General features: G+C 39.6%; 1 protein-coding gene across 2 annotated transcripts; it reads right to left on the minus strand.

The window, feature by feature from the left end:
* Window positions 1–10: 10 nt before the first annotated feature.
* Window positions 11–9973, minus strand: znf362b (zinc finger protein 362b). Of its 2 annotated transcripts, none has more exons than XM_069659873.1 (9): window positions 9889–9973; window positions 7211–7274; window positions 6701–6935; window positions 6333–6437; window positions 5055–5373; window positions 4278–4502; window positions 3847–3925; window positions 3531–3689; window positions 11–2181 (listed from the first exon to the last, which is right to left on the minus strand). In XM_069659873.1, the coding sequence occupies exons 2-9, from the start codon at window positions 7271–7273 to the stop codon at window positions 2065–2067; spliced, it is 1302 nt and encodes a 433-aa protein (XP_069515974.1). In that variant the 5' UTR covers window position 7274; window positions 9889–9973; the 3' UTR covers window positions 11–2064. The 2 variants fall into 2 exon arrangements, with proteins under 2 accessions (XP_069515974.1, XP_069515973.1); XM_069659872.1 differs by having other exon boundaries at window positions 6701–6962.
* Between the last annotated feature and the right edge of the window lie 1509 nt (window positions 9974–11482).

The following is an 11482-nucleotide window of genomic DNA, read 5'->3' on the forward strand; positions in this document are numbered from 1 at the left end:
TGATGCATTTATAACAGTCTGTTTATTAAACAAGGTAAAGATACAAAGCTTTTTTTCCTTTTTTAAACATTGATAACCTTAGTTTAATTTCTCAGTCTTGGCTGTGCATATTTAGTTGTCTAGAAACTGTATATGAAACCACAATGCAAGACAGGAAAAAGTGTAATAAATCTACGCAATATCTTTTCATAGAGAACATGGGTTAAACAGTTATCATACAGATTACAGCTCAGGAACTCCATGCGGAAGGATAAAAATAAAAATGTTTACACGACTGAATACTGCAGAACACAATACAGAGTAATGGAAATGGGATGATAAAACAGTTAAGGCTTACATGTAAATAACTGATATAAAACATGAATATTAATAACATACGAGTAGACTAAAATAATTACAGTAAGTTCATACATAAACTTTTACAAAACCCAAACAGATCATGTTTATGAAAACTTAAAAATAGGAACTTTAAATGAGTAACATGTTTTACAGTACAGCAACATGTACATTTTCCCGTTATCTCAAAAGAGGGAGTAAGTTGAAGAGGCAGGGTCTGTTGTTGGCGTAAATGTTTTCAGGCCAGTGGCTTGAGTAATAAGTTTTTAATCTTTTGAAAACATACTATATACTGTATATGTATTTTACATTATTCTCAGTTCCATCTCCATCGTGACTTCTAGCTGTAGCACCTTTTCTGAAGTGCCCTGAAGAATACAGGGTACCCTATTAGTACCATCCAGAGGTTAAAGTTACAGTAAAAATACAACAAACAATACTGTGTACAAGAAAAAGAATACTAATGAGAAACAAAATGAAAAGGAGAGGCATCCCCCCCACATAAACTCATAATATAGACATATGGAATATGACTTATACTGCAGTTTATTCCAAATGGGTAAAGCTTATTTAGATTAAAAAAAATACTTAACTGGGTCAGAGTAGCTGTACAGTGACTTCACATTTTGGTCCAATATTTTTCCAATGTCAAATGTTAAAAATTACCACTTGAGTAAAATATTATTTCAGCTCAAGTGTTTTTCAAAAGTCGGGCTTATTAGAGCACAGCTGGCACTGATACATGTGCAATGAATTCGACCTCCAACACGAGTCAAAGCTTTACTGGGTAGAGAAAGCAAACACACTATAACGACATTAGCTTCCTCTTACAACCTCAGCAAGGTTCATATATGGCACTAATAAATGGGACGAGAGGAAAACATAATGTCAAAAGCAGTGTTTCTTTGATCATACATCATGATCATAAAGGTGCCATAAAGTGAACAAATATGGAGTGAAAGATTTTGGAAGTTAAAAAACAAACATTCATCTTTCTTCCCTTACATGTTGCTCTATTTTTTGCCTCCCAAAGTCAATAATACAACTTCTTAATACAATCATTAAATGTTTCAATTGTCATCTACCGATTGCTTTGCTTCAATTTTAGATGACCCTGTAGATGTGAGTAAAAAAACAAAGTAACAGAAAAAGACTGTTATCTACACACAGTCAGTACTCTTAGCTGCCACAAGTAATGCCCTTTGGCATTTTCCATCCAACAAGATTGAAACAATTTGAGCCAAAACCACAAGGCCTAAAAGTGCTTTAAGATTATCTTTGGATGTCCCCAGAATACACCCAGCAAACATTTTTTCTACTTTCTCAATTCTTTTTAAGGGCAAATATCATCTGGCACATTTTGGGAAACCATTTCATGGAAGAGGGGAAGAAAAAAAGCCTAACTAAAACATTTCTAATGGCCAATGCATCCGGCAGTTTACATGACGCTTACGAAAGTGCTTATTAAATCTGACGCAAGACATTCTTTGCCACTCGATTCCTCCGAACAACATCTAGCTGTTTTTTTACATTCACAAAATAACGCTGTGCTCATTTTTGACAGACGGCCTGTGTCGAGATGGATGAGGCAGCCTGTTAACTGAATGCTTATGTCAGCTGTCATAATGCTAATGTAAGCCTTATGTAGATGGCTGTGGGTGCAGGGCCTCATAAGCTCCAGCCTTACATAGACTCTGAATCCAACCTGCTGCCGAGCGGCCGAGGAGCTCAGATGAGGGAGATGCGTATGGGGATGCTGGGGGACTCGGTCCTCTGAGGAGACTGGTGGCTCACTAGGTGCTCCACCACCGTGTGTTTGGACATGTGCTTCATAAGGTAGGTCTCCTATAAAGACATGAACACACACCATGGTCCAAAGTTAAACTGCTGCCGTTAAACCAACAGTTTGTACAACAGCTCTAAAATAAACCCAGTTATTAAGTCTTTATCTGTGATTACAGTTCAATTTTGTCAGGTACTGCTTACTGACGGGACATTTGACCCTTGACAATTGATACATGTCTGTGGTGTCAGTGAACTTAGCCATAAATTACAAAAAATACTTTGGATGAAACTGACAAACACAAAGAAGACACTGGCCTGGTAGGCTTGCATTTATGTTCTGCAATGAAATAAGCTAAGCTAAGAAGCTAAAACAATGTTTTCTCATTGGTGAAATTAGTGTCATTTTCATGATTAACTGTTTACAACATAAAATGTCAGAAAAAAACTCAAAAAGTTTTCACGGAGCTTAAAGATATAATCTGGAAGATTCACTATCTAAGTCACTATCTGTCGCTGAATGAGGTAACACAATAGTGATTGAGCCTATGGCCCACTGATGAAAGCCTTTGCATTTGCAGTATATAGTATCATTACGGATTGGGTCTCTGTGGTGACATTTGTGGAAAAAAATCACAAAAGGCGCCCAGTTAGTGACACGTTTTCCATCACCCAGCAGTGGTTGGTCTGCCAGAGAGGGTAGCTGGAGCTAATGCAATGTAAAGTGGTTGCTTTTCCGGTCTCTGCAAGTGTTGTGAGTAAACAGTAAACTACCATGGCTTAACAAACAAAGAAAAGATCGATGACTACAGATACAACTTCAAAAATAAGTGAAAATCTGAAGAAAGAAACAAATTTGACGCTCAGATGAAGGCAAACGGTCTATAAAGGAGTTACAACCATAAGAAAGGGAGCCGACCTTTGACAACTGGTTATCTTGGACGTATGCTCCCATGATTGACTTTTAGCACCATTAAGTGCCGCCAAATAGGTCGAAACTGAGAACATCTAGATTATATCTTTAACTTAAAAATCCCCCAAAAACAGCAAATATTCCTATTTCAGAACCTGTAATCAGTAAACATTTGACATGTAAAAAAAAAAAGAAGCTATTTATTATTCTATGGTCAAAACATTTTCTGTTTCATCTTCCTCAAATGGAAGGGGGATCAATTCATCATTTCAGCTCTAGAGTAATCTGTGGGGCTGACACAGATATAGGAGGATGGGTGGTGCTAGAAAACCATGTCATCTTTCCTGTATGTTTGAACATGAGAAAGAACATGTATTGTTAAAGATCACAAACAGGAAACACGCTAGTTTCAGGTTCAAGGTAAAGGCCATCGTCTTATCGGTCATTTGAATAAAATTGCCACACATGAAGATAAACAGATAAACTGTGTTGTACTTACTGAGGTGTATGCCCGGCCACACATGCTACAGCAGTAGGCCTTAGCATTTTTGATGGCGTGCGCTGACAAGTGGATCTGCAATGATGCGGAGTCTGAGTAGGCACGGTAGCAGTTAGGACATTTATACGGCTTGTCTTTATTGTGCTGCCTCTGGTGAGACTGTTCAGGAAGACACACAGGAAGAAGTTGTTCAGTTGTGATTACATTCTATTAAAATAATGAACCAGTTTATGTCTTGACTACATTATTTACCGTGTAGTTTTCTTGTTCGTTGTAACAGCTCTTGTTTTAATATGTAGAAATAATTTGCACTGACCTGGAGGTTAGACAGCTGGGTAAAAGCCTTTTCACATCCGGGGTGAGCACATTTATAAGGCCTGTCGCCAGTGTGGATTCTGTAAAAAAAAGTAAAAATAAAAATGATGGAGTTCAGAAGTTAAAATGGCTCAAAATTTAGCTTTTGATTGTGACAGAAATGTTGCAAACAAGATCAAACAGATTGCACAACAGATTCTGTGACATCACATATTCGGCACTTATTTTAGTCTCAACCTAGATCCATCAATTTTACAGTCATAGAACTACCGAGCTAGGAAAACGGAAGATTTAATCAAAATTCCCTATATGACATGTAAGTAGAATAAAAAACTTAATAACACATTATTTCCAACATGCTGTAAGATTTTGGGTTTCTCTTCCCTAAGCTACACCTTACTGGCCCTGCTTTTCGTCCACAGCTGGACCGACCTGGTGTGCTGCTGCAGGTGTGACAGCTGACGGAACGAGTTCTCGCAGTAGGAGCAGTGGTAGGGTTTGATCCCCAGGTGGATGCGCAGGTGCTGGGACAGGTAGGAGGCGTTGGCGAATGTCTTGGAGCAGTGGGGACACTTGTGTGGTTTGGCCTCCGTGTGGGACTTGGAGTGAATCTGCATCTCGGACTTGGTTAGGAAGGTGAGTGGGCACACTTTGCATCTTGGCGACAGAAAGGGACACACAAATGCATAAACATGATCAGATCAATGTAAGTTAAGTATTAAGTCTTTGCATTCAGATACCGAAAAAGTAGTTTTTAAGACATAAAAATCAAAGCACCTCATTTCTAAGTCCAAACCAAAATCAGTATTGTATAGAGTTCATGATCTATTTTGCAACAAGGAGATTTGATAAAGTCTGGCAACTGCCGTGCAGACCATTTAAATAATGATGTGACTCATTGCCTATGAAAACATCTGATCTGCATGAAATATAAGATAGATAGCAATAAGAAAAAAATTGCCAGACTTTCAAACGTGATAATTTCAGACAAATATCAATTAACAGCCAGTTCAGTGAGTCAGGTGAGAGCTGGGTTTTATAGATGTCTGAGAGAGCAGTAGCACATCTCAATCATTTACGGCTACTTAAACCAAACCTGTCTCAAGCAAATGCCACAATTAAATCTTTGCAATAGCTTTGAGGGAATATCTTCTCCCCTGTGATGCAATAAAAACTAAAGAGCAACAGAAGCAACTTATGGTGTCCAACCTGTATGTTTTGCCCTCTTTGGGTGCGACAGTGACACAGCCTTGGTCAGCTAGGAGGGGGTAGGGCACCACCAGCAGAGGACCAGACGGGTTTTCAGCTTTGATCTTCTTCCGACCTCGGGGTGCTTTTGGTGGGGGGCCCAACAGTCCAGCCAGGCCACCAGCTTTCATGTGGTCCATGCCAGGACCGCTAGCCAGCCCAGAGATGATGTTCACGGAGGGGGCGCCACCCAGGCGGTTGTGGCTGCTGGAGGTTGGAGTTGTGGGGGTCAGGGCCTCTGAGGTGCTGTGGCTGTCAGGTCGGGAGGAAGGAGCCAGACCTGTTCAAGAGGAAACCAGAACTCTTTTTAACACACCTACTGCAGGTTGATTTGAGAGGCTTCATTATTCTAATAACCACTTCACCTTACCTCTGAGCTCAAGCTTGCAACACAGTGTCCACCATTAATCGATCGCAGCAAACATCAAGTCTGTTTTAATTCTTTTCCAGTTTTACTCATGAGCCTCTTCTTAAAAAGGTTTCACAAACCTGCCTCATGATTTTAAAATTTTGCCAAAATGATGAGCAATGGCTGCCTCTTCTCTGAAAGAGAAAAAAAGCTACCGCCTGCTTCCTAAAGCAGCACAGTTTACAAACTGGTAAGCTGTTGTACAAAGAATGCATCACTTGAAGTAATTTGACGGAAACCACTGTTATGGTTGATTAAAAGCTCATTCGGGCCCAGAGTGTCTTCCGAGTTTAACACTTGCCAATAAGTTTATTTCATATCTTATCGGTTTACCACAAATCTGGAATAAGTTTTACAGCTTTGGTCATCAGTCAAACATTATTGTTGCAATAATGGTCCTATCTGTGCACCCTTATCACTAGCCATCTGCCTCAGAAAACAACAAGTGTGTCTCTCAGTATTATTCCCACAGCGTTTAGGGCACTCATCAGCCTGCACGAAACACAGTCTCTCTGTTTATTTTCCCACTTTAAGCCTCAGGGACTGTTTAAAAAATGTTTCATTTGATGTATTACACACCTTTCAACTAACTTACAAATGATACACCAAGTATCGCAGCATTTCCCTGCTGTCTGCCTGAATCCACACTATCCCTGAATGTTAGCACACTGAAAAGGCACATTTCTGATTTACCAGCTATGTTATGTCCTTCATTGTACTTTCTCTGTGTGTTTATGTATACCAATTTATCATTATGCTTAATTACATGGCAGTTTATATAATGATCATCCTGATTTTTCACCATGTCAACATACACCTGACTGCAGTACCTGAGCGATGGTTGATCCGGCCAGTTTGCTCTGCAAGCTGTCTCATGTGCCAGTCTTCCCACAGTCCTTTGGCCTTCACTGCGGACTTGTCGTCCATATTTCCATCTGGAAGTTGTCAGGTAATGGCATAAGTGAACATTAACACAATAATAGTACAGACAGACCTGTTTTCAGGCCATGTCTGCAAATACTACACAGTCTGTAGAAACTTTTGAATAAATCTAATGTTCTGATCAAATAAAACAAGATTAAAAATCTCAACCCAGCTCACAGTGTGGGCAGTTTTTGATACTGTAATGTGTGACTGTATATGTAACTGTAATGTGGTCCTATAAACAGGCCTAAAAACAGCAGGTAACTGACTTTACCTGGTCCAGAGCTGGAGGCAGGGCGCGCATGCAGAGCAATGTCCGGTTGTCCAGAGCCCTGCACCTGCGGGTGGTGGCCCGGCAACTGCTGCGGCTGTGGTTTTGGCACCGACATGCCGTGCTGAGCGCTTCCATCCGGCGAAGAGGTGGGCACAAGCAAAGGCTGCTGGGAAGGGGTGGAGGTAGGCGGCAGGTGTAAGGGTCGGATCTTCTCAGCCATCAGCTGCTCCTTGATCTTGTTAATGAGCACCAGGTTATCCAGCTGAAAGGGTTAACGGGTCATGCTCAACAGAAAACAGCCACCGTGTGTGAATGTCATTCATGCCCCAATAAACACATCCCAGGACCCAGTACAAGAATTTTTTAACCCTACAAGACAAACTGGGACAGCTTCTCACTCTGAGAGAGCACTGTCTGGTGCTGAACGGCTGAAAAGACATTCACACATGGAATTATAAGGGCAATTAAATGTGAGATGTCACAGTAATTACATGGTAGGAGTGGACTTACCTGGCCTGGCATGGATGGAGGAGGCGGCCAGAAATATGGGTTGTTAAATCGAGGCTCCGCCATCCTGAAATGAATGAGATTTATTTTAGTCACATTTAAAAGTCGAGTGCTACTAAAAGAGCTGCTTTCAAATGAAGCAAAGCTTTGTTTTTTTTAAAAGTGCGACATGTTCTGGACTAAATGTGTTGGCAGAGTCAGCTGACAGACTTTTACATTCACACCTTAACCACAGCAACCAACAGGTTTCAGATGTGACGGTGAGATTTTTCCTTTAGCCCCAGTTTAGTACATTTCTTAGCATTCCATCACATTTACCGTCATCTAGCATTTTTGGTAATTTTTGGTTCTCAATCTGCTGAAAATCTGTTGTGATAACAGATTTTGAGAAACTCAACCTACAGGTTGGCAGAAAACAGAAAGTTTAAAAAGACCTTGTTAATTCCATAATAAATCATTTAAGACATAACATGCAGGCAAGGTTCATACTGAAATGATTGCTAAATTAATGCCAATTAAAAGATTTTAATACACAGCTCAACTGATGTTTGTAATACTTCAGAAGGCCTGCATTTTAATATATTTATTTTTATTTCTTCTAGGGACATAGAAGGTTATTTGGCTTTTTTATGACAAATAATAATAATTAAAAAAAAAAGATGGATCAATCTATAAAGGACATTTTTAACTACAGTGTCTAAGTGTATACATACATACACACAGAGGCAAATGTTATGTTGGATTTGTGGCAAATGGGATTAATCAAATTATTATGTCTAAAAATAACTTCAAAGGTATAATAAGTAGGATTTTCCTTGAAAAATAAAATATAGACTTTTACAAATATGATATAATATAAATCATCATTATGGGCCTCTATACATGTGTGCTGGTGAGTGTGTGTGCAGACCCTTGTGAGACCCTTCCCTCTGCATTTATTCTGTTGTTTTGCTTTGCACAGGAAGTTTTCAGGAGGGGTGGTGTTGTGGTTCCCTGAGCCAATCACAGCCTATAGGTGAGTGTGGGAGTGGTTCAAATTAGCAACTGGGCCCCATTCAGACTGACGAACATGGCGAAAGAGAGATGCAGAGTTCTTTTGTTAGACAGGTAGGTGCCTCAAACCGGGTAGAACAACCGTAACCAGTGGTTAGCATGCTAGCGCAAAGGTAACCGTGACGCTGTCGGTGTTAGTTAGGCGGGGTGGGCGTGAGATTCTGGTGAGGAAGAGCCCAGGAGGAGGGGCCTAGTTTGAATGTGTTGTTGACAAAATACAAGGGAAAATCCTACTTATTATACCTTCAGAATGAAGACTTTTGAAACCCAAATTAAAGAATCCACAGCCTGATAGGCTGGGATTTGAAAATTTGTAGAAATGAATTGAACTTGACCTTGGTCACGTTTTAACTCAAGGTGCACTTAGTACATTCTTCCTGCTTTCATCCAGATCCCACGGTCTTCCTCAGCTGATGAGGTTTGCTCAGTTGTCATGGAGATGGCTGTGTTATCATGAGCAAACTCCATCCGCTGAGGAAGTCCGTGAGATGTGGTTAAAAGGTTACAAAAATAAAATTAACAGGGACATTGAGTTGAAATGTCTTTGTCAAAACTGGTTTTAATAGGTTTTTTTTTATTTTTGTTTGAGGACCTTAAATTATATTAAAGAAAAAATAATAAATACATACAAAAAATAATTCTAAAGTCATAAAGAGCAGTTGTTGAATAAAGATGTCAAGACATTTTTAATAGTCTAAGAACTTGCGATGTTACTTTTGTGCTAATGTCAAAGTGTGTAAATTAGGCCTGCAGTGTCACCTTTACGTTGACACGGGTCAAACATCTCGAAATAATTTGTCACTGATAAAAACACATTAGTCTGACAGAACCTGAGCCATTTAGCCTGGACATTTAGCCCCTCTGTTCCTTTTGTCTGAGAGTGAATTCCTAAAAATAAGTGGACGTCGCTTTAAATTTTCGCATAAACGCAACGAAAAAACTTTCATTTCTTTGACTTTTCGGACATGTTGGCCGTCTGAGAGCATCTTCGGACTCAAACTGATGGAGGGTTTCACGGATCGACCTTCCCGGTGCGACTCAGACATTCTCAGACAGTTTTCTTTAAACATTTCCAGACAAAAGAGAAACAAAAATGGCAGCCTTATTTTTATAAGGCGGGACGCCATATTCTGCAGACCCCCAAAATTTAGGAGCATGAACATGTTGTCGTGAGGATGTTGCTGGGGATAAGAAGCGGCCGACGCGGACACAAAGGTGTGTTTATCATGTCAAAGGCATGAATGATTGTTTACGGCGAATTGCAGGTTTGAATAGCCCGGCCTCCCCACCTCTTAAAAAAACTGACACTTCCTACAACAACCATGCCCTGCAAAAACAGCACGGAAACGGACAAGATGCAGGCTCGACCTAAACACCGCTCAGATTAAATCAAATGTAGCAATGCGTTAAGGTCATAATAAAACCGGCGCACAATGCCCTCTCTGCCGAAAGACGCTGTGCCATCTTAACCAAATTTCACTTTGAGGGCTGCTTTTTTCACATTCTGCAACTTTTGGACGAATCAAAGGACAGCAATCACATTTAGTGCATAATGCACGCATTGAGGAGGCTAGCGCTTATCTGAGAAATGCACAGCAGTGAAGACACGAAAAGACATGCACAAATACCTTGTGTCTTGATTGCAGATATTGTCTTGCGAGTACAGCTATAATATAAAAGCTTGATGTTCTTTCTGCCTGCCTCCAGTCGGACCAGCGCTTCCGGGTCGCTTTGTTCACTTCTGGGTGCTGCTGCAGGCTCGCTACAGTACAGACACAGAGGAGATATTGTGCTAATGTTGCTTTGGATTTTTACACGATGAGCTACTTTATTAACGTTTAAGAGACAACGCGTGTTTGATGATTCTAATATCGTTATTTCAGCGCGTGTTTGGGCTCGATTTTGCGTACAGAAAGTAGTACTCACATTTGTTTCCCGAAATAACGACGCAGTGTAAAAATAGATCGTGCAAACAAAGCAAAGCACTGCGTTCAAAATTTCACTTAAGCCAAATACCGAGTGCTGAATGTATACGCTTATGAAAGGAATAAATGGTTCAATCAGAAAAATGGCTCCTTTCAGAGTTAAACAGGAAGCTCACAGGGGCGCTGTAAGGGGTTTGAACCGTCAACAAAGCATCACAATTTATGAGTTCATCATCCTAGAACTGCCCAGTCCTATAATACGGATGGTCAAACTAGAAATATTTCTAAAATGTAGTAGAGGGAGGAAAAGAAAAAAGGGTTCCAAAACTGAGCTAAAAGCAAAAAGCACTTTATGAAGTCCCCCCTTATAGATATAGATTGTAGGTTCTTATTTTCCTTGATTCCAACAGGTGAACACATCATTGAAATGTGTGCCTTTTTTTATACACCTTGGCAGCACAAAATCTTATATAAAACAACCAATACACTACAAACATCACAAACACACTAATACAACTGTCACATGCTTTAGCAGGGAGGAAATTATATTACGATGCATGTAACTGAAAAACATACAATCAAAACAGATTACAGAGAAAAGAGCTGACTGAGCTCTCCAAAACTAATGTGTTAACTTGGTTGAATTTTCTTTTCTTTCTTTTTTTGAGATATCTAGATGATATTTTACTTGTGTGATAAGACATTCACAGACATCGTTTCAACAACATTTCTATTAATCAATGTAAAGTGGACATGATGAAATATGTAGTTAGACACTTGTTACAGGAAGCAACATATAAACATTTGCTTCTTTACCATATTACCATATTTATCCCAGTTCTAAATTTACACCTAGACACCTTTTTCCTTCCACCTTATCAAATCACTGCTTACTCTGTTGGCTCCTTTTAAAGGATGGATTTACATTTGTTTAACTTATTTATGTGCAATTTCTATCTGCCTTGCGCTAAAGCTTCATCAGTTTTTGACACCTTTTCGGTACCACACACCATGTTAACATTACTACACCTCAATCCAAATAAGAATATGACTAAGTTTCTTCCCAGTTGTTGATATAATTCCAATGATTAGTGCAGTTTTTAGTCTCAGAACTATATTTGTGGTAAATGGGTGAAAATAAGCTGCTGTTCTAAGAGAGTTTAGTAGCCTGTTGTTACACATTATTAGTAACGTGTAAACTATTGTGTATAATTCTAATATATATTATATATACAATAACAGTTAGAGACTGAGATTTTAACAGGCATTATATGAGTCTTTTGGACTTTCATCTTTG

The sequence above is a fragment of the Semicossyphus pulcher genome, unplaced genomic scaffold, assembly GCF_022749685.1.
Source record: "Semicossyphus pulcher isolate SPU_LCO1_2020_fin unplaced genomic scaffold, fSemPul1.0.p SCAF_13, whole genome shotgun sequence".
NCBI classification, from domain to species: Eukaryota; Metazoa; Chordata; class Actinopteri; order Labriformes; family Labridae; genus Semicossyphus; species Semicossyphus pulcher.